The sequence below is a fragment of the Chroicocephalus ridibundus genome, chromosome 3 (assembly GCF_963924245.1).
Source record: "Chroicocephalus ridibundus chromosome 3, bChrRid1.1, whole genome shotgun sequence".
Classification (NCBI taxonomy): domain Eukaryota; kingdom Metazoa; phylum Chordata; class Aves; order Charadriiformes; family Laridae; genus Chroicocephalus; species Chroicocephalus ridibundus.
This window is the reverse complement of record NC_086286.1, coordinates 83,156,073-83,180,635: the sequence shown is the minus strand read 5'-3', so window position 1 is coordinate 83,180,635 and position 24,563 is coordinate 83,156,073. Positions and strand designations below refer to the sequence as shown.

The window sequence follows — 24,563 nt, the reverse complement described above, 5'->3', positions numbered from 1 at the left end:
AGGCTTCCCAGAGAGGTTGTGGAATCTCCTTCTCTGGAGATATTCAAAAGCCACCTGGACGCATTCCTGTCGAATCTGCTCTAGGTGAACCTGCTTTAGCAGGGGGATTGGACTAGATGATCTCCAGATGTCCGTTCCAACCACTGCCACTGTGTGATTCTGTCTCCTTACAGTTGTGTGATTGTTAATACCCTTAAATGAAGTGTCTTTAAGAGTTTTCTAAAACTACTGCCTGTAAGAATATATTGTTCCAGCTTCTCTTAATCTTTAGGTTGGCAGTGTAAGACATCTTTTTCTTCTACATTTAAAAGAAATTACATATATTATAGCCCTGGGATATGTAATTGTTAGCAAAAATAAATAAATATTTAGATAAATAAAAATAATTTCTTGTCTCTTTTCCTACTGGAAAGTAGTAATGCCATGGATGAAGATTGACTTGGTAAGCAGCAATAAACAAACAGATGTCCCAGAAACACCAGAGGAAGCTGCGTAACTAATTAGAAAAATGAACCTCAGCTTCTTTTCTGGAAAGATGCTAAGCCGACTGGAACGGGAACGTTAAGAGTCAAATAAAGATTAATAAAAAATAAACCCCATAAAAGCCTGGTTAGGAACCAGAAGCATTTTTTCAAAATAATGGTATTCTGACCAGAATCTAGACTTTCATTCAACACACTGACTAATTTCCAAGCAACTCACAAGAAAAATGTGGGCACTGACAAAACAATACACAACACTCTTAATCACAATACACAGTCAACGCGTAATATTCTCTGAAAGGTGACTCTGCAGGAACATATTAAGGATTAAAAAGGCTATGAGAGAAAGGAATTCCAGAGGAAAACGGTATCTTAAGACTTCTTCAAGCCAACTCCCCATTTGTTGAAAAAATTATTACAGATTACCCTTCCCCGAAACATTGTTTTATTCCAAACAGTAAGTCTGCTAAGTGCATAATCCAAAACCAGTAGTTCTGCCATGAAAAATCAGTAAGAAAAAAAATGGACAGTGGACAAAAATGCAACAGTATGCACAGAAGTCCATAGTTTGGCAAACGTACTAGAAGATTTGATTTTTTGGTCATTTGCACAAACTACCTAGTTTGAAAACTGAAAACAATTTTTTTCCCTCTGGCATATTAACGTCAATCAAGACTTCTACAGACCAATTTTTTTTTTCAGATAAAGCAGTGAAATCTCTTTTTCCTTAAAGGAGTGGTAGCCACTGGATGGCAGAATCTGTGTCTTTACTGAAGGTGAATAAGATGCAACATTCTCCAGCTTTCTGTTCAATAGCTGATTTATCCCTAGAATTCTACAGAAACCAAAGGAATTTTAAGCAGAATACAATGTGAGTGCTATTCTCAACAAACACAATTTCATGCCTAATGTGGTGCCATTTTTACATAAGCATGAATCAATGTGAAAGACCACTGAGAAGCAACTCTTTCCACAAAGCACAAGATGATATTCAAGGCAGCTCTGATATGCATGTGTAAACCCTTCATTTTTACTTCAGTAAGCTTTCCAGTTCTTTCCCAAGGAATTTACTATTACAACTAATGCATTTACAAGTAAATGAGATTACACTTAATGAAGATATTCTAAATTAGTCATTTTGTTAAAACTATATTTTTGTGTTCGTGCTCTAATGGCATTTTAAAAATAGGACAAAACTGTTAAAGACATTAAAGTAATATTCTTGAACGAGTCCATACGATTCAGTCTGCAGGCAAGCTACAGCTCAGAAACACAACTGCTTTAACAACTTAGTGCCTGTTCCAAATAGCACAGGCCATTACCACTTCAGGCAGTTTTAGTCATGCCATTCATTAGCCAGACTGTGTAGTTCTACAGTCTAATAAATATGATACAGAAGATACTTTTTTCCCCAGGCATACTTCTGAAACCTGCTGCGGTCTATAGCACCCTCCCTCACCCAGAACAAAGGGGCGCTAACTACAAGTTCCATTAAAAACAGAGATCTTCTTTCACTCTCCCTATCACTTTATGCATTAACACTAGTTGACAGAAACAGCTTATCAGATGCAATTAACCTCAGTATCACAAATTTTCACTTGGTGGCCCAATGTGGTCTTAAGTCAACTTCAAGGTACAATGCCAGCACTTTAGTAGCAGCTTCTAAATTCAGTATTGGTGTTCACAGACAGAGCATAACAGGTCTTACCAAATCTATCCAGAGCAACACTAGAAAAAAGTATAACCATATTTAATTCTTAGCAATTTATCTAGAAAATATATTTGGGTGTTATGTTCCTTAGAATTATCATATTTTATTGATTTATCTACAGGTCATTCTCATTGTATACCTCATTCTAAAAGAGATTTTGTCCTGTCCACATTAATTTTTACAGTTTTCATTGAACACTAAACAAATTTTCTCATGGTCTGAAATAAAAAAATGTTAATCATCTGTGCTAATTTCCATAGCATAAAACTGCCTAAAATAAATGCTCCACAATGATGACTACTTCTGTTGTACTATAACAAAATAATATTACTATCCATTTATCATAAAAATAATACATTGCACTCAAATGAAGTTTAAACTTTCAGCATTTCTCCTACTTATTGCCTTAATTTTAATATAGGTATATTTTATAATATATGTAGATATATTTTAATCAAAAGGTCTTATGTATTTCAGATGCAACAAATTCCATTCTGCCGTCAGTTGTTCTACTGCACTTTCAGTTAAAAAACTGGCAATAGCATGAGAAATCCACGTTGTTTCACAGAAAATCCATGAACGTGAGGAAACAAAGCTCAGATGATGTCCCTTGTTTTGGCAAGCAAATAATCTCTAGGTCACCTTTCCCCATTGCTGTACTTTGGAATGTTGTTGGTTAAAACATGTATCTATGCATACTCAGTCATACACACACAGAAATACATATTTATGTATACATATGTATACACACATACACATCTTAATAAATACATTCCCATTATCCCTTCAAATTACGAACATTTAGTAGTCCCCCTTGCTTTCTAATTATACATGTATAGACTTACAGCACTTTTGTGCCAGTGTAAATCCTATTTTGTTATTGAAGGTACACTCAGAAATAAACATAGATGTAATGCCTACGGACTTCCACAGTCTCCCTCTCCTGATGATACTTTTCATATTCTGCTACTTTCATGGAGGTGGCAGCTCATGAGATTTAGGAACAACAATAAATAAATCAAAATATAACTATATAAATACCATAAAGGTCAAATTATTTTGATATTATCTTAGGAGTACTATTTGAGAACATAGTTTCCTACCTGCCTCAAAGACTGAAACGTTGTCTTTCAGAGCGCATATATATATATATATATTTTAAACTAAGGCTCATAACATGTGAACGAAAAACTGCATGATGTTTGGATCTGCTCCATTTAGCGCCAAGTCATTACCAGTGAGATTTCATTGGACTTAGGGGGACAATTTTTGTAGGAACAAGTAGCATACACAAAGATATGAAAATTATATAAGCATACCAAATAGAGCTTAGGATTGGATTTGAGCCATAATCAGCATTACAATTTCTTCGAGTAAGTACGTATTATGTCTCATCCAAAGTGTAGTACCTGAAGAGTTATGTGCTATAAAGGAAGCTTGGAGTAAAACACATTAGACAGATGCAAGTAACAACAGGCACCAGAGAACCAGCAGCTGGTTTCAAAGCTGTACATGCTACAAGTGACTAGACTAGTCTAGTCTTGCATAGTATAGCTACCCATGTCACTATTAGTGGTAATCACAGCATCATTTAGGTTGGAGTTCATCTAGTACAACCCCCCTACTCAAAGTAGGATCACCTACATCGGGTGAGCAGTTGGTTTCAAATATCTCTGAGGATGGAGACTCCACAACCTCCCTGGGCAAGGTGTACCAGTGCTTGACCACCTCACGGTAAAAAAATTCTTTCCTGTGTCCAGGTGAAGTTTCATGTGTTTTAATTTGTGCCCATTGCCTCTGGTGCTGTCACTGAGCATCACTGAGGAGAGTCTGGCTCCCTCTTTGCTAATCATTCTCACATCAGGTATTTATATACATTTGTAAGATTCCCCCTGAGCCCCGTCTTCTCCAGTTCCCTCAGCTTCCCCTCACATGAAAGATGTTCCAGTCCTTTAATTAGATTAAGAAGCCAGAAGAAATTCCTAGAAATGACAGATAATGAACAAAAAGGATAAAATTATACTATGACATCCTATAGAACACAGAATCATAGCCCACAAGACTTTCCTGAATATGTTTTTTTATTTGAATTAAAAATCATCTTTTAGATTGATTTTTAAAATTATCACCACATTCACTGGTTAATACAATAGGTATTTAAGTAGCAGTAACTGTCAGAAACCAGGGAAATTGTCACACTTTCAGGTTATATTAATGTAATTAAATTCAAAACAAACACTGCAAAATTTTCCCAGAGTCTGACAGAGAGTTCACAAGAATAAAAATGTATCCATATATACATATGTTCATTATATATGAAAGGAATACCTCTGCTTAAAGCTATCATAGCACACAAACTATGAAAAATATTATGGTTTTACTTTATTTGGAATACTGTTTTTAAATCCTGATTAAACATTTCCCCTCCAGACTTTTGGACTTCATGCTTGCCAAGATACCGAAACTGTTATTTTTCTGAACAGTTACTCTCAGAAACGTTCTCAGAAATGTGAAACTTACGGACAGGTCATAACAGCAAGTGTTCTTCAACAAATAAGCTTTCATTAGAGAAGAACCAGTCTCCATCCAGAGGAAGTCCAGAACAGTTGCATTAAAAAACAAGTTGCAGCAAAATCTAGTAGTAAATTAGTCTCCTACTAACTATGGTAACATAGGGGCTTCCTTGAAAAAACAGACCAATAAAAAAAAAAACCCTAAATAAAAGAATAAATAAAAAAACCCCACCATATCTTTGTAAGTTTTGGTTGTTTTTTGGTTTTGTTTTTTTTTTTTTTTAAACCGTCAGGTTCTACCATCTGCTCTCTTGAAGAAAGAGCAGAGATCCATTCAAAAGCAAGAGTTTTTAGGGAAAATATTTAACTTCATATATGACAGCTAAGAGCTAACACGCCTGAAGTAATTTCAACAAAAATCCTTTTTAAGTCTATAGATACATTGCCACCAACATTATCTAAACTATTCTCTTGACAAGATATGCTATACAAACAACTGCAGCAGTCATACCTTTTCTATAGATTTCTGAATTATTCAATCAGTTATTATTGTATTAAAAATAAAACATTAAGAAATAATCTTTGGTTCAATGTATAGATTAAAACCAAAGACTTTTGCATATATAGACCCAAAATCAAGTTGATGGAAATGATGGGAAAGCACCATAGCTCCAAGGCTTTCACTGCTCTGAGTTAAAACACTGAAACAGCTTGGGGAATCTCCTCCCCTCACTGGGAGAATTGCTATGTTCCTCAGCCTAGTTATAATATGACAAAAGTTTATAGACAGAATGATTATACCCTCTGGTGATTTGATTTGAGGAAATGCATAACAAAGTGTTTCAGAAAGATTTTTCCATAAAAGCAACTATTTCTACAACACAGCAAATGTACATAAACTTTGGCATCCAAATAGACACACAGGCAAGATTCTGATTTCAGTGACACTATTGTACAGTCAAAAGTATCTGATGCCAAGAGAATTACAGCAATGACACAGAGATCAGAACACAGCCTCCTCTAGAGCTTTCTGATGCCATTTGTGAATTAGACGCAAAAATTACCTTGAAGTAATGCAGGTAGTAGAAAAATAGCAAAAGGAAAATTAGCAACAGCTGTGGCATTTCCTAATAACATCAGAAGTTAAAATTTTATGAGGATAGAAGGATTTGAGTTTAAATTTTCTCACATTTCATCCATAGTAACAGTATCAAATAAAGTTTCTTTCCTTTAAACTTTAAAAATAACCTAATGCTATACAAAGCCGAGAGCATGGAAGAATGAAATGCAAAAAGCTCTGTGAAGATTAAAACATTTAAAATGTTGTTACCCTTAACAGCAAGGTTCCTATTGGATTACTATGTATTGACACCTCCACTACCACCATCTCCTTGACTCTTCTAGACGGAACAATGAGGTAACTGATGTTTATATGCCACAGCCTATTCTACAGGTTTGGGGTTTTTTTTTCAATTCAGAGAACACTCATAATTTCTTACACTTGTATGCAACTAAAACAGACTCCTAGCTCTGCTGATGGCATATCACTCCCTTAATTTATTCCCCCTGGAAAACATAGTGCATCTCTTTAAAAGAAAAGGGAAAAAATATCACTGTTAGAGGCACACTGTCTCAAAAAAAAAAATGTACTCGAAGAGTTAATACAGAAAACCCTTTTTGAGTTGTTCAAGAATATAGACACCGCAAGAAAAAGGGAGAAATCCAATAGGTAAGAAGGAAAGATAACAAACGCATCAGGAAAGGAATTATGTAAGTTCTGGCCATTGGTGAGAAAAAAGTTAATCTACTAACACACAGCACAAAAACTGAAGCCCTTTTATGCAACCAATATAAAATGGTTTTAGCTAAATTTTCACAAATAAAGATATTGTGGTATGATATGAAAGCACACACAAGCTACCTTTTGAAAGTTGAATTCTTGCATCAATCACCATTTCTGAACTCATTGGCAGAATTTTGAAACAACCGCACCATATCAAGAGAGACCCAATTTATTCTTTTCCTTCCATATTCTTGTTGCAGTTTTGAAAGAATATGCCACTACTAGCATTAAACAAAAACAAAAAAAAAAAAACAAAAAAGATTTCTACGCAGTAAGTTGTGTTGATGAGGGCATATACTCACCTTAAAAAAAGGTGTGACTACTGCGAGTAGCCTAGACAGATAACTGGAAAATCTAATAGGAATGACAGAAAAGAGCAGATAGTTTTTGGCCAAACCTGAAAAATGGTGACCGTGAGGAAGAGACAGACATCAGACAAAAGGTATCAAAGTCCAGAACCTCCCATACCACACAGACTTATGTGAATAACTGACGTATGAGTCAGGATAAAGACACAAAACTTTCTAATGGGCTGCATCTGGGCATTTCCATTCAGCAATTCTTAATTTCTTAATGGAAAATTAAGACACTGAAAACTACAGTATCACAAAAAAATGAAAAGATGATGAAGAAGATCCTTCTTGCTTTGCAAATGGCACTACAGATTTAACAGAGCTTTCACACATACTTTGAAAAGGATAGATGTTGAAGCTTACAACTGGACCAGACTTTTTGTGTTGCTGCTATAGTACCTATTGATATGCTAAACAGACTTGTTTCTGATGTAGGCAAATTACTGATGCAAAACTTGAGAGAGGCATTCTAATGTAGCTTAAAGATACACTTGACAAGAAGCCAAAAAGTCTCCATCTAAGGATTATGCATGGCAGGGAGACAGTCTCATCTTAGAGGTCCAGAAGGACAAAGGTCCACAGGTGCCAACAGCAACGGGGAGAAGAATCAGGAACACAAGAAATTATCTCCTACATCGTCTCAGATGACTCAGAAAAAACCCCCATCCTTTTCAGATTCAGAGGGCAAAAGCAGGGGAGGAACATTTGCACAGAAATTTCCTTCATTACATTACGTTCAATGGTAAGTAATTCCTATGAAGAGCTAAATAAAATCTTCTTCTTCTATACCTTGTTTCCCACAAACGCAAAGTTCCTATTTCCCTTCTCCAGATTAATTTCCAACATGCTACAGAGGAAAGAAATGGTTTCTACTATTACTGTGTTTGTTAGTATCATAAAAAGCACATTTATTCATTCAATGAAAAGAAAAAATAACTCGTATCTGATGTGCTCTGTTTCAATATTCTAACTGAAAGATTGTGGCAGGATATTTCCAATTTTCCAATCAGAATTCAGAAAAAACATTTTGTTAGAATATGATACAACACACACACACAAAATCTGTTTCCCGCTTTAAGAGACTTTACACTACTTGTTGGTCCCTGTTGTTCTGTAGACTCAAACAACTACTACTCTTCAAAAATTTTAAAACTTCCATTACATTAGCATTCACCATGTGATCTTGAAGTTAATGAAAACTTCAGGTCTGAGATGAATAGTCTATCAGATATAAAGTCAATCTTCTAGTCATGTAGCTCATCTATCCCAAAACCTTTTAAAAATATTTAAAACTATTTGGTGATTTCTAACTGAATCCCTTGATGGACAACCTCAGTCCCTTTTCTATTACTGAAAGACCTGGGACATTCTTATCCTAAGTAAGAGATTCGTGTCTCAAGGAGAGTACTGAAACTTGTGCTAATTAAAGACAAACATTAAAATCAGGCAAACTATGATTTGTCTAATATATTTTCAGTGAGTTAATTTTTTAAATGTTACAGCATATCAGAAATAGCATACACTTCCCTCATCTTTGAAAATTGTCACTTTGAGATTATATTTCCTAAAAATGAAAAACAATTTTGGTGTTGAGTATAAAGAGAAATAAAGGATATTCTAGTTAAATTTAAATTGAAGACCAATTACTCCTAAGAACGAAAGCTTGCCTTCAGGTATGCTATCAAAGTAAAGCAGACTACTGCGTTCTTCTTCCACACTCATACTATGAAATTCCATTGAGAAATGGTTATCCCCTAAACAGGATGCAGCAGAAGCACATTATTCACTCTCCAGTCTTAATTATCAAAATGACTAAACCCACTTTGAGTTGTTTTCATTAAAAACTTTACAGATCTCTGCTTGTGCTTTATACCAAGAAGTCTCTATACATTCAGTCAATGACATAAATGTGCCTCCCTAAAGAATGAAAAATGAACATTTAACAAGTTGTTTTCTCAATTTAAATATTTCACTTATTATTATCATTTAATGAGGTCAAACATAACAGCTGCAAAGTCACCAGATAGATCTAATTGGATTTCAAATATTACGGTGATTAAGTACAAGAGGGAAAAATGCTGTGAACCACAAAGCCGGATTTCTTTGAGCTACATGCAGCTGCTGTGTGGCAGAATATGTCTACCTAAAATGCTTCTTGGATTGGTCATTGGCTTTACTCTACAAAATTTAATACATAAATAAAAGTCACTCAATTTATAGTCAGTTCAATACCACAATTTGGAGCCCAAATACTGTTTTCCTTTGAAAGGAAATTTAAACCTGTCTTTAAGAGAAGGGTAACAGCACTTCATATTATTATACGCTTCTGAAGTACAGATATCTTTCAGTAGTTTTATTTTTAAATAAACACTAATGAAGTCAATACCATTTTATGCAGACAAAGGCATCAGTTATACCTGTTCATGTAGAAACAAATATTTAAACTGGTAACACAGAAGCCACCTCAGGATAATATTTTCAAGCTATTTACTTTAGCTCATCCCTAACACAACATAAACTATTTCTTCCAAACAATACCTAACAAAAAATAAAAAAACTAACAGAGTGCTCTGAAGGGTAATTATAGTTGAAACTAGTAATAATTTTAACTCATCAAGTAAAAATGAAAGAATGGCAAACACAAGAATATTCCCAGAGGAATAACTATTACTGTCATAATCTTTCTACAACTCAATTTTCTTCTCTGTTTCAGTTAATTTCACACTACTGCTAACCAAGAAGCCAGTACTGTCTTACAATACAGATGTAAAATGACTTTGTCCTTAATTTTACAAAGGAAGACTATACGCACAGTTTTTTTTCTGCAAGAACACAGCTATTTTGTTCTCCCAAATCACAACTAAACCAGCAGCATTCACAGTTTTTCTGCTGATCCATCGTAGGAAAACTAAAGGTAGGTGAGGGATCATGAACTTGTGTGGTAAGGTCACCACAATGTGTGGGAACAATAAAAATTTAAGTATCAAAAGACAAAAAGTACAACAGTTTTAAAAAATACTTGTGAAATATGTCTAATGACTTCGGCTTGTAAAAAATTTTTGAGTGCACATTACCATCCACAACGAATCAAATATGCTGCAATGAAAAAAGAAACATATATTCTCAACAAAACCCCCTGAGATTCGTCTCTCAAGCTAACCCAAACAAAAACTGGAAACCTGCCTCTTCGGTAGCATAATCTCTTCCATACTAACTGCATCCTTTAGTAAGACACTATGCACAGTTAGCTGAGACTTTTATCTGCCATATCTGAGTTTGTTTTTATTAAAAACAAAAAACAGTTATGAGAATGAGAACCTTTCACAGACTCCTGTTGCTCAGAAGTGATGTTCTTTTGTACAAAAAAAACCCAAAAACCAACAGATTTTTTTTTATTATTTAGGTATTCAGAATTAGTTTCACTGGTTGAATCTTTACACAAATTAAAATCCTGACAGGTAAAAGCAGGTACTTTGTTAAATTACTTCTAGCTACAGGCAGATGCATCTATTCCCACAGTGGCTTGGCAGGTGCTTTTCAGCAGCTGGTGCCCTTTACTGGTTTGCCTTTGTAAGTGTTCCCATCAGATTTTCAACCATTTCAGAGGCAGCACTACACAATATACACACACTTGGCAGCTGTGTAGAAAATGAAACAGGCTTAACATTTTATTCAAATCAGATGCAGTCAATTTTACCTCATGCTATTATTAAAAAGTGCATTTCCCTATTCCTATTTACTATTTGTGTGAAAAGGAGCGATCAAAATACCAAATAACTGTATGAATATGCAACTCTTACATGACAGTATCTACTAAATATTTTTCAGCACCTTCTGCTTAGTATATCATCCACAGCCATGCTAGTTTAAAGAACAGACTAAAAGAAATTAAGTTCTCAGTACAGATATTCTCAGTATTAGACTTTGACCCATTCATCAATTAATTGCTTGTCTTCAAACTTATACTGCCCAAGAAGCAATAACTCAGATTTTACAGAGCTCTTTTCAATAAAAAAGTTGTACATTACTAATACTTAAAATAAAAAAGTATCTATAAATAATAAGATCTGTTTAAGTTTCAATTACAACTTCACTAGAAAAGGACATTTGAAAATACTATGTTCATAAGGATCTTATTTTCTTGCTGTATCTATATTTATCACTGTTTTCCACATACGTTTTCATTAATATCAAGCCTCTGAAAATAAAAATGTGCATAAAACCATAACCCAGACTGACACAACAAAGGCGTATTTATCCATTTTTCATAGCATCCTTGCTACCCTCAACATCTCTGGTGTCTTAAATATGGCTTGTTCACGTAACACAACCGTCAAACTTCTAAGTTAAAAGACTCTTATATGAGTATGTAAACAGATAAGTCCACAACAAAAACAAATAAAGCTATAATGTTTTATACAATATACTATCCTAATAGTGTTTAGAAACTGACGTTTAAAGAAAAAAGACAAAAGCCTTGATAATCTTAAAAAGAATAAAAGCACAAGACTACAAAAATGTCTTCAACTAAACTGCACATGACACTAGGACAAAGACAAATGATTCCAGTCATGTCACACCTGCCTAAACATCTATGTTTCAGAGAAAATAGTTTCAATTTCTCATCCTGTGGTAAGAGATGTCCTCTCAAAAACTATAATAGTGTCAAACACATCTTTTCGCCTAGTCAAAAATCACAGTTTACAAATGCTAAGGGTATACTACAATCCTTACTGCCAGGTACCACTGCCTTTCAAAATGTTTTTAAAAATATCTGTACAAGTTACAAAATAACATGTTCTGGAGGAAAACCATGAGGTGGCTATGAGATGAACATATCTAATACTGTGTTTTATGGGTTTTGTCAGAAAACAAAATGTCAATCTCTATTTCTTGCTTTTTTATTTTAGAACAGCCTTGATATCACTATCCCTGACGACACCTCGTTTCTTTTTGTGTTTTACTATGGGTACCTTATAAAAGAAAATCTTTATCTTCAGTACACCTCTTCTGAGATAGCACATTCTTTTCTCTCTCATTTCAGCAATAACATAAGCTCTTATTCTGTTGTTATAGGAAACCTACTTTATATATTTTAATACAGACTTCAGAGATGCAAAAATACACTCAGTTCAGGAGAAAGTAGATATAGGTGGAACCATGTTTAGAACAATAATCTCAGATTATCGGACAAAATTATCCATTTGTAAAGTATTGCTTGATTCCACATCTATTTACTTCATTCCTAACCTTCCCTTTTGGTGTTAGTTTTCCGCTTCTCAAACTCATGGCAATTGGAGGGTAGCTGAAATCCCTGATCCTCCCAAGCTTTGCTCCTAAGAAGTCTGCTTCGCTGGAGCTCGGACATCCGTGTGCCATGTTAAATCAAGGAATTCAGACTTTCACATTTCACTGCGGAATTAATTCAAAGTTGTACTACAACATTCATAAAGCCTTGCTATCACTGCAGTGTACCTTTATTTCAATTACCATATCAAGTCTATTTGATATTACCTTATCCAGTCCCTTTTTCTCTGTTTTGTTTTAAAGTTATGTTAGATAGTCAAACAATGTGATGCAGAAATTGTAAATTTTGCATCTGGAATTCTAAAGTAATGATAAAATACTCATTAATCCACATGCTGAAGAAAATTAAGCCAGAATTTGTAGGCTTTAACATCACTGTAGAATCTTAACTCCAATGTTCTTGTTAACCTGTTATTGCACATATTCTACCTTCTTTGGAACCCCCCCATGAAATATGGAGACAGACTGCAATTCCTAATATACATTACCAGCTATTAAAAACATTGTATCATAACCTACATGGCTTTTTTCCTTGTCTTAAGTTGGGACTAATGATTACGGAACTTGTAAACTTTCCTCAGAGCAATTCACTAGTATACTTCATTGGATAAATGACAAGATTTCAATAAAATTATAATTATTTTTAAAAATTATTCAATTCAGTCCAACTGCCAACTGCTGTTTGGAAAACATGCAACTGAGATACACACCAAGATCAACTTTGGAATAAATGATCCAACATTCTGGATGTGAAAAATGTAATTTATGCAAAAACATCCATACTTCTATTCAGTAGACTTACTTTGTACAATTGTAAAACCAAGAAAACATTACAGGAAAAAAGAGAATATTGATTTTGTAATAATTCCTTCACATAATGCAGAGAAAAAAACACATTTCTTTTTTAGACCACTAAGCAGTGTTAGTATAAGGAAATGGAAATAATATGACACAAAGAAATAAATCCTACCTTGAACACCCACTTTAGGAAAAAAGCTAAAGTCATTTTTCACAAACAGCAATTTGTTAGATAAAACCTGTTTTCACAGTCTTGAAGAGGAACTTCCCCTGACCTGAGTTTATGACTTTAAAGGTACATTTATTTGGCAAAAAGGCTGGCACAAAAACGCCTTTAGAGTAAGTACAAAAAATATATTTCAGTAATGGTCAAGCTGCATGTCAAGCAGCCAAAGCTAATAAATCTAAGCTTGCACTTACTCCATTTTTTAAATTCTCATTATTGAAACAGCCTAGCTAGCATGCCACTTTCACAAGTAGTTGCACCATAATCACAGAATGGTAGGGGTTGGAAGGGTCCTCTGGAGGTCATCTAAGTCCAACCCCCCTGCCAGAGGAGGGTCACTTAGAGCAGGTTACACAGGAACGCGTCCAGGCGGGTTTTGAATGACTCCAGAGACGGAGACTCCACCACCTCTCTGGGCAGCCTGTTCCAGTGCTCTGCCACCCTCAAAGAAAAGAAGTTCCTCCTCACGTTTAGGTGGAACTTCCTATGCTGCAGTTTGTGTCTGTTACCTCTTGTCCTGTCGCTGGGCACCACTGAAAGAAGACTGGCCCCATCCTCCTGACACCCACCTTTTAAGTATTTATAAGTGTTGATAAGATCCCCCCTCAGTCTTCTTTTTTACAGACTGAAAAGACCCAAGTCCACCAGCCTTTCTTCCTAAGAGAGATGTTCTAGTCCCCTAATCATCTTTGTAGCCCTAATACTTTACACTAAACTGGTGTGACCAACCCAACCAGCTACTTATAAACCGCGTGTGCTTATACAGTGATGAAAACATAGCTCTCCAAATAATAACAAATGCCAAGAATAATAAATATTTACATATCAAGTTGGGGGTGGAATTTGCTGCCTTGCGGTAAGGCAAGAACCCTTTGCGACTCCTGTGGGACACAGCGCACCCTTCTGCCGTTGAATGCTAGAGATGTTCCTGAGCAGGAGCACAACACCCTCTGTGCAAACCAGTATCTCCTGCTCCCAACTCAATGGGGGTAGGAAAAAAAGAATATGAGATGACACAGGTGGAGTTAGACTGTGGCAGGAGGTGAAGCCGTTCAGATCATAGTGTAGAAAGGTAGCGGTGACAAAGCAGAAAAAGGTACAACACAGATAACAGGAGAGCACTAATGCCAGCAGTTTATGACAGATGCTATGTTATGCTTTTATGGCTGCTAAATTATGAAAGGTTAGCTGCTCCTGATCTCATATTTGCAGCGCATAATGGGATTAGGTAGGAATGGTAGCTACAAAAATATGGATTTTTTTTGTAAGTTTGTATCATGAGTTTCATCTTAGCATCTGGATTCTTCCAAGTACTGATTACATGATGCTTCAGAAAAATCTGCTTGTGGAATAATTTAACTAATCATGAAGTTAAACACTTTAGAAAAGCTCTGATCCTTCACACGGAGGATTTAACCAAACTAAATACTTAACTTTGAAAATACTAGCCCTAAGATTTCAGATAACATAGTGCCAAACCTAGCTAAAATGTGTTTTTTCTTCATTCTGGCATGCAGTTGAAGATGCATCCTGATTACACTGCCAATCCTATAAATAAGAACTTCCTATTAATGCCTGTGCTAATTTAAGGCATTGCTGCTCCTTTTGGAGTTAGTTCATAGAAGTTTTGTCATTTTGCCTTATATTTGTACAAAAGAAACAAATAAAAAAATGATTCTATGTATGTTTAAAACGTGGTTAAAATGTGTTTCGTTAGAATTAATATATAGAGGAATACATTTCTCTCATCTCTTCTCAATCTATGTTTATGTCAGCCTAAGGAAATGAGAAAAAAATGTAAGTAAATCTGAACTAATACTTAAAAACATTTAAAATGAAAGATTACTTCAGCTTACATGATCCAGAGGTTTAGCTTTTGGCTAACAGTTCAAAATACAAATGAACTCCTTATTATGAACTCAGTTCTGATCTTAAGAGCTTTGAAGATAAAATTTAATAGTGTATTCTGCAATAGGCATGTTACACAGTCAAAGATTCTACCCAAACTGCTGACAACGTGATCAAAATCACGTAACTGATGAGAAATATCTAGAGTCCTTAAAATTACTTTTGTGTAGATGAAAACATAAAGACTGAAGAGAAGCTCCTGTGACACTTCAAAAATTCTTGCATTAATACTCAGTTGAAAGTGAAACAATTTTGAAGGAATATAAACTAGCCCATTTTAGACTATTCATTACCTTCTGTCTTTTAACAGGAAAATTAAAGGGAAATTAAACTTTTTGACAAAAAACTTTTTGACAAAAAAAGTTTTTAGTTTCATTACCAGTATTATGTTATGCCTATACTTTACAGATTCTTCTGTAGAGCTCCTTTGTCTGTTAAAAGGCAGAGGTGACACAAATACAAACTAGTAGCCGAATAACAGAATTTTCACCTACTAGGTAATGTGAATATTAAGTTGGATAATGAAGACTTTTTGCCTTTAGTCTCTTCACCACAACTGACTGACACCTCTGCTACCTATTAGAACGCTTATGCTACTAATAGAAGCATTTTCTAAAAATACTTTCTCTGTGAAACGCGCACACTTCAGCACAGCTTCTTGGTCTGTCTTTGTACATTGCCAGGCCCACTTTTGTCAACATAGCTGATACAAAGCATTAGTGAAGAACTAATTTTATGAATTGCTACCATTCTTCTTATGCCCTTTCTTATTGGTCACACTTCACAGTGAGGTTTATGTCTTTTCAGTCCTTTGGGAAAACTGATGCTGTTCAGGTTTTTAACTTTGAATGAGTGAAGGTACCACTGGAAACTTTCAAATCAAGATGTAGGGTTATGTATATTATCAATAGCATATAAATGTCTTTCCCTTAAAAAGAAATCTACACCAGGCATTAAAACCTTTCCATAAATCAATTCTAAATAAAAGCACACTTCCCTCTACAATACAATAAGCTAGAACGTCAGCTGTACAGTAGTTCTCCTGATGACCTAACCTCTCCGCACTTGGCAAGGTAGTTATCAAGTGACGAAGAGCCCAGGGGAAGGCCCAGGAAATTTTCTAATTGTACAAAATTTGTCATACTCTGTAGCTGAAGCAATGACCTGTATGTCCCATAGATGTCCCTCAAGTTTCAAAGAGGGCAGGTGTTTAGATGAAAAAGTCAAAATCTTCTGTAGTGCAAACCCATTTTTATTTCTGTCATCTAGTCGCAGCTTCTCAAAGCAAGAAAAGAACGCTGGACCTCACAGAACAGAGCCTTTTATTACCAAAAAAATATACAGAAAAAGAAGGGGATCACTGTTTTTATCATTATTGTGTAGGCAAAGTAGCTCCAGAGAGGTTACCAGCAGTTTACAACAACAGCTGGCCTCTCCCCAGCAGGCTGACATCTCTCAGCTTTAAGAGCTGAGGAAGGATTTCCATCCCCCACTGCGCTGAGCACCAGGGGCTCTGACCTGCCCCACCTCCTCCTCCTCGCAGTGGCTCTGTGGCAAATGAGAACTAAAATGCTTAAGCCTGAAAGTAAGTGAGTAAAACTGCTCTTGGAAAGCAGAAGAGTGATCTATTTTCTGGATGTAAAAAAGAGACAATTTTACTAGGAGAAACACCTTAGAAAATGCAAACTGAATACTGGGACGAACAGATCTTAGCACCTGAGGCAGGGAAACACAGCCAGAGCCGGCTCTCAGCAAGGTAAGAAACTCACCAAAGCATAACAGAAATGGGACTGGTGAAATGGAGAACAGGTGAAAACTAAACAGATAAACTCAAAGGAAGAAGAGTATTTATCATTTTTAAAACCACCAGGATTTCTCCATAAAACAGCAAGTGCTTGGACATCTGTGTGATAAATACCCTTGGAACGGCAACACTAGACTGTTTGGTTGTTCTGAGCTTTTTTCCTGGGGACCTTTATTTTTATTGGCTGCATGTATATTGACTCATTAAACAGAATGAGAACCTTAATCTGTACATTTAGACCAACTCAATGTCTTACAACAAAACCCTACTACTAATGGCATCTCATAATAGTCAATAGTAGCAAAACTCTCAACTTTCTCATGAAGCCTTCAGGTGCTGCTATGAACTATCTACAGTGACATTTACTGTCACCTCTTCTTGCAAATCTATTTATATTTTAAATAATCTTGCAAACATACCTATACAGGGATATGAGAGCTATTTTATAAGCACCTATATATATAAGCACCTATAATCACCTGTGATTCTGTGATATATGCTAGGGAGAAAGCTAAAAAATTGTATTTTCTGCTTTTGCTCACACTAGTTCAACAAAAAAAGAATAAACCACATTGACAGAAAAAATTCTTGCCCTTTAAACTGACTCCAGTTATTGGCCAAAATTTTAAGCACCAACCAAGATTTTTATGAGCTTAAAGATCTAGAACAGCCATGCAGAGAAAGCAAAAAGAAATCTTCCCCTAACCAAGATACTTACTTATTGACCAGTTTATCTTAAAAAATACACACATTGGCAATTTCAGTCTCTTTACCTGATTGAGAAAAAGGTGTTATTGAATAAGATTCAAATCTATGAGTCTCAGTCATGGAAATGGGAATCTGACAGTTCTGCAGTTGGACAAATTATTCATAGATTTGTCATCTTTTGTTGCAAACTGGTATCAAAGTTGTGGGTGGGAATTAAATACATAACTGTTCAAACATTCAAAATCGTATTTACTGTCGACACTCCTATTTGGTGTTCTGTAATAGGAAACATAGGGAAAAGTTCTGAAGAAGATTGTTTCTATTTCAGAATTTCACTGTAAAACTGAGAAGTATGCCTCTTGACCATACGCTACCTACAAAGAAGACGAATTGTTCACGAAATTTGTATAACTGATGCATTTTGTAACATTTAATTTAAACATTATATGTGTAAAAATCTGCAAACTATTTCTTTTAGATATTTATTTTTCTGTCCGAACTATATTTTTTCTGAAAAATAGTTATTGTCTCTTGAAATATTGGTACTTCTTGCGAAAAGCTTACAGATTAGTAGGTAGTATTTTGCTAGGAGAAAGACATTTCATTGCAAAAAGCTGTCATGCTGAAAATTGTCATATAAAATGTCACATTTTACAGCTGAAGCAGTTCAACTTTTCTATCTGGTTAAGCTGTCAGTCACTTCATAAACATGACATTAGTTACTGTCACCCAAGCTGAAAAGAATAGTTTCTGATTCTAAAATTAAACTGTCTTCTGTTTTAAAAAGAGTTAAATCTTTATGTAAGGCATAATCTTTACTCAGAACCCCAGTAAAGTGTTCTGGGTAACCGTATTAGATTTATATTCTCATTTCCTGTTTTCCCCCAGGGAAAAAAGTGGGAAACATTTTTCTATGTTGTACGCTGCTGAAGAGCTAAGAAACTTAAAACCTTCTTCATATGCACATACAGCTTGCTCTTTATGTACCTGTTGAAATCAATAGCAAAATCTTCCATTTATCAACAGATTTGTCATATACAATAAGGAGCACGCAGGTACATGCGATGAATACTGCAAGTTCTAGGCTGCAAATACTAAAAACAAATGTAGTTCCCTTACCTCAGCTTTTTCAGCATTTTAAACCAATAAAAGTTAAAATGTTAATGTTTTAGTTGTATTTTTCCAGCCTGCCCTCTGATGATTCCCCCCACGATGATTTTCTATCATCAAAATTTTCCTAATAATGATTTGCCTTTTTCTGCTTAAAGAAAAGCACTATTCCTGAAGCTTTTGCACCCCTTACAGTCTATAACACCGTAACTCAATACCCCCAACAACTGCATTGTACTATAAGACTAGTCTCATGGACTGCAAAACAGTGCTGTGCAGTCACAAGCCACTCTTCACAAATCAAGATGTGTCACGTCTCCATGGGGTCTCCAGAAAGAGAACAGAATCACCATAATCTTTTCATTTCAGTGATCCAGATCCCAGCTTAAAACCAGGTAATGCCAAAGGAACTGAGAATTGCAACTCATGAACAAGTCGTTTAGAGCAGGAATTTCACCAATCTGAGTCGTCATGAAAGGGATTATACCACTGAAATACATTCCCCAACAAATATTCTCAAAATTAGTAGTGAAGAAACTAACTGGGTGCATTTACACATCACAAACCGCAATATTAAGTAGTAATCTTTTCCAGTTAATTTTTTGTAATATAAAGTAAAAACTAATTTAATATCTTTGAAATGGTTTACTCACCTCATCTAAGTCTTTAATATAAACAATTTTCTCTTCAATACCAATAGGCATTGGTTCACTATGGGGGATTTTCACCTCTTCATACATTTTATTGTTTTCTCTCTGAACTGCCTCTGGTAAGAACACCTGTAACGGTATTACAGGAAATTAATTGGAAGTATGAAAACAGAAAGTGTCATTATGTATAATCCACTTTAAACAATGGTTCATCGCTTTCCTTCAAAAAATGAATCCAAAATAAAAGCAATTCTCACTGATTCATTTTATAGATAGCACTGAACCCCCAAAATGGAAAATAATCAGTTTTACTACTCAGAAAATGGTCCCCAAAAGACAAAAAAGATAACTCCATTTTATTAAATTTCAAAAGCCATTAAGTCTAGAATTTCATAAAGCATTCATTTTGTTAAAGTCATTTCAATGGTTTCAAAAAGATAGAAAGAGAAAAATGGTATTTTAATGATTTAAGTGACCCTAGAAAAAACCCCACAAATACATTAATTGAGAATGAGATTATTTCTTCTAGAGTCAAAATAAAAACAGAATGTATGAAAGTGTATAAAACCCTCTGCAAAGATGCACTGCTTCATACATTGGACTCTGATAAGGAGGAGACTCTCTAAAGGAACAAAGGGAACCCTGCTGCACATTATTCAATGGGAAAGATTACACTGTTCAAGAAGGGTCATGCACCAAACACATACCTTTGCACCCCCAATGAATGCTGATGTTTTCATAGCTTCAGCTCGGGAATCATAAACATGCGGATAATGAATTTTTTCGAAGTCCATCTCTCTCTGTCTACTTAGGACTGGCATACTTCGAGCATTCAAAAGTGCTAGTTCTCTGTGAGCAGAAAAATAACTGTGATAATTCTGCCCATTTTAGGCAGCCATCACAAAAACCGAATGTGGTATATTAAAGTCATTGTAGAACAGTTGTAGAAATTTAAGGAAAAAAACACTGCATAAAATAATGAACAAAGGAATTTTAAAGTGTTATTCTCTGGCATCAGTTACCTTATAACACACTGTTTAGATAAAACCCAAAAGTTCAATCTGGTAAGTGCAAGGCTTTCTCAAATGCAGTTTTGCCTCTTTTTAAGCAATACAGCAACATGTATTCACAGTTAAATACCAGTCCCACTATATTTTTCTCAGTACGAAATACAACAGCTTATTTGCTCCTTATCCCCTCCCCTCCTCTACTCCTCCCACTACCTTTAGCAGACAACATGCAAAATAGTACCCATTAATCTTGAGGAAAAAGAAAAGATAGTTCTGATAGATTTAGTAGAGACTTCATAAATCTTAAGCAAGTAGTGTGCGTACAGGCACTAAGAAAGATAGCCTGCCCCTCTAATCTGCATCTCCAGCCCACATAGATAAGATCAAGAAGAGTCTCATTAAGCAGATCGCTGCTTTCTTTCCCTGAAAATTAGGTTTTCATATTAAAATAATCTCTACACTTGTAATAAAACGTGACTTGAAGACAGAATCACCTAATCACCAAAGCAAACTAAAGAAAATAAACTATTATGATATGTTCAAGGAGTAATTACAACAGAAGCATTTCTCAACTTTTGGCATTTATTACCTTTGCATCCGTAGCTCTTTGGGATCAAAGCACATTAGCCCTTCTCCAGAAACTTCTCCATCTTCCCCAGCTTGTTTTTCTTTTCTGGCATTCCGCTTTTCTTCCCGACGATATTGTTTCATTAACAGCTTTTCTTGTTCAGACTGAATTGTAACTTGACAACCATAATTGGGTTTAGCATTTTCTCCTATAAACTTCTTGCATTGTTCTGAAATATGGGAACAGGTATGCATCTCCATAAGTACTGGATTCCATCTTTGTTTTCAGAATTTTATTCTTAAGGTTAATTTTATTGGTTGGTTTCTTTTTTTGGCAGGGGGGAGGCTGGGGGTGGGGGAGTGTTTTTAGAGATAGCTTAGCTTTATTTAGATGACCATGCAGCAGTTGGCCTCATGAAATCTAAAAGAAGTAGCAGCTCATGTCCCAAAGGTAGGACATTTAAAGTTACCACTGTTAGGCAAACAAAAATTCTTCATCCCAAAGTAAGAGGACGGGCTAGCAGCAACAGGAAGAGCTTTATTCTTTTCTGTGTTTATGACGACTTCATCGACACTGGAAATGCCACTTACCTCTCTTCTGTGTATACGCTGATGAGTAGAATGGTGTGAAAACAGATTAAACAGGCTGGTTTTTTTAGACAGCCTCTTCACATAAAAATTGGCGTATATTTACTAGGTAACACGATTGTAGTGAAAACACACTCACAATGTAATTTTCCTAAACAAGTGAGAAAATAAATCCTATTCTATACAACCACAAGGACTCTTTCCCTTTATGTGGTTAAGCAGTAGAATTGAATCAAGAAGAAACAGAACCACAAAACAACTACAGTAAGCAATCGATCTAGGGGAGCAAGGAACCCAAAAAAGCCCAGTCACATTCACCCTTCTGAGGCCACTACTGTCCAAAGCCAAAGACACAACCAAGTCTTTTATATGCAATGGGGTGATTTGTCTTGTTTTAACTATACCAGTGTTTTTAAACTTCTATTTTCAAAATTCTGCAGATTATTAATTTAATGTAGGCTTGACTGACTATTACATACTTAATTATGTTTCATATGTACTTTTGCAGTCAAACTCTAGAGTCAAAAACTTGAAATTTTTTTTTCATCAAATAAACACAGTTGACTGACATTTTGAACTATTTGTGCTGCTTAGTTTTCACCTACACTAACAGTGAAACTCCTACATCTCAAAGCACGCATACTGGATAAGGTGACTATAACTTGTTAAATAGCATTGAAAAAATTCTAATAAACTGTCAAAATGTCCACATTAAAACCATCATGTCTGTAGCTTTAACTCTCCCCCTCATATTAAAAGGGGACAATAATGCATACAATTTCCTGACTAAATTTAATTCACACACCAGGGCAAAGAACAGTTACTTGATTTGTCTGATAAGCACAACAATCACCTTTACTGCCGTGGAAGTAAATTACATAAGAAATAGTCAAATAATACAGCATGCTACAAAAATGCAGTACATGTACGGTTCCTTGACTCGTGCTTATTTTCTTAAGACACAAATTACTCAAAGTTAACTACGTTTCTGCAGACACAAATGATACCCTTCCCCAAATGCAATTCTGGAAAGATAAAACTTCAGTCCCCATTAGAAATACAATTTTGATCAACTTAAAAGAAAAAAGCCTTATTAAAATTAATAAACCGAACTTGGGGCAGAGCATCTTCAATCTCAGAAGATACTCAAATATCATTGACTTCTTTACCACAGTGAAAGAAGGGTTCTCTCATCAGTGAAAAAAAGCATACAATCGGTAATGCTCTCCTATTGTCTCAAAAGCACAACATTGAAAATATTATTTCTCCACACTCTAGCAGAAATTACTGTGACAGATTTTATTGATGGCATAATGAAGAATAAATTCATAATAGCTTCCAAAATACCACTTCTCCGAAGTGAGAAGAAAATATTTGTGTAACTAAAATCTGTACATAGCAGAAAAACTACAATAGTTCAGTTTCTACTGAATGTATTTTTTTATTATTTGTTTATTTCAGAAGGGAATAAACACCAAGACAGAAAGCCATGCTTAAGTCCACCATTACTAGTTTTATTCACTTTTTTCTAACTCTGTGTGCTGTGAACATGCAATGGGACAGATCTATTTTTGTCAGAGGACAAAGTGAGAATACTTGTTTTTAAATGGCAATTTGTACAAGAGATTTTTAAAAGAATTATTCTGCGCAGGCAATTTATTTTATAAAAACAAAAATCACAGTACAAAACCTGGACCCCGTTTTTTCCTTTCACTTGTCCATCCTTGAGCTTCACTTTATTTTTTTTGGAAGTGGTTGTTACTGTGCTTTTTCTCCCCAAGACCTACATTTGATGACAGTACAAAAGTAGAGATCAAGCAGGAAAGCAGATGAAGAATAATCAAGGATGAACTTATTTCCAGAGTAATCCACTAAAACAGATACAGTGCCAATAGTTAATACACTTAAAAATTACACCTGCCCACAGGCAGTTGAAAAGTAAATAAATATATGCACTATGTATTTGTTTCCTCTGTATAAGACCATGATTTCTTTGTTTAGGCCCACATAAATATGCCCTCCCTGTTTTTTGGGGTTTTTTTTTGGCTTACTTTTCACATACACAGGACTGTTGTTTGAAATATAACTAAACAGTTAGAAACTACTTTTTATCTGGTTTGGAACAAAAACATTGTAGTTGCTTACCTTGCAGAGTCTGGAACCTGTTATCATTTGGACAAGTCAAAGATCTTTCCAGAATCAGAGATCTGTTCTGTAGGAGTTTCTCTATGAGTTCAAAACCTTCAGGGCCCAGCAGTTCAAATAACTACAAAGAAAACAAAGTCATAAGTCACTGTCCAAATTAATGTAAATTTATAAATAGGACTGCACTATTTCAACAAATTAATGAACTTCAACACCAAGTAATTCAACCCAAAAGGTATCGTTGCTAGTATTCAGCCAGACTCTCAATTACAAAAAGGGAAAATTACAGAAAGTTTTCAGCTGGAAACATTTAAAAACTGAATTTTGTCTATTAAAAAAAAATCCATTTCTCTTAGCGATTCTTGTATAAAATTTAACTCTTCTCAAGACTAAACTTTATGTGTCTTGCTTTATGGTTATTTACATAAACTATGCTGCAAATTTATTCCTCTACAATCTAAGCAGATAAATCAAGAGAACCAATGCTTTCTCATAGAAGTCAGATAAATAGGAAGTTATTCCCATTCCAGTGAATAAGAGATATAGCCTACTGCATTTTCACAGTCACATCCTATAGGGAAAAAAAAATAAATAAAAGTCACAGCTGTGGAGTACAGCAGGAATTTGAAGAAACAATTAAGACGATGCTAGTATCAACTTCAATTATACAACCTGCACACATAATGCTCTGTGTGTGAGCATGTGCAATTCAAACACACGGTGTAGGTGATGTACACCAGAACAGAATTCCATACCAATAAGCATTAGCCCAATGATTCTCTTATGCAAATGATTCTGTTGTAGCAGGGTAGATAAACACAGTTCCCTATTTAAAGTTCT

General features: G+C 35.1%; 1 protein-coding gene across 4 annotated transcripts in view; it reads right to left on the bottom strand.

The window, feature by feature from the left end:
* Nucleotides 1-24,563, bottom strand: part of ASCC3 (activating signal cointegrator 1 complex subunit 3) — a 276,124-nt gene that overhangs the window by 207,648 nt on the left and 43,913 nt on the right. For all 4 annotated transcript variants that reach the window (XM_063329884.1, XM_063329883.1, XM_063329882.1 and 1 more), the window contains 4 exons: nt 23,724-23,844; nt 21,013-21,220; nt 20,121-20,262; nt 19,417-19,542 (listed from right to left, as the gene is read on the bottom strand). In XM_063329884.1, the coding sequence (XP_063185954.1) occupies nt 19,417-19,542; nt 20,121-20,262; nt 21,013-21,220; nt 23,724-23,844 (597 nt within the window). The remainder of the gene's footprint in view (nt 1-19,416; nt 19,543-20,120; nt 20,263-21,012; nt 21,221-23,723; nt 23,845-24,563) is intronic.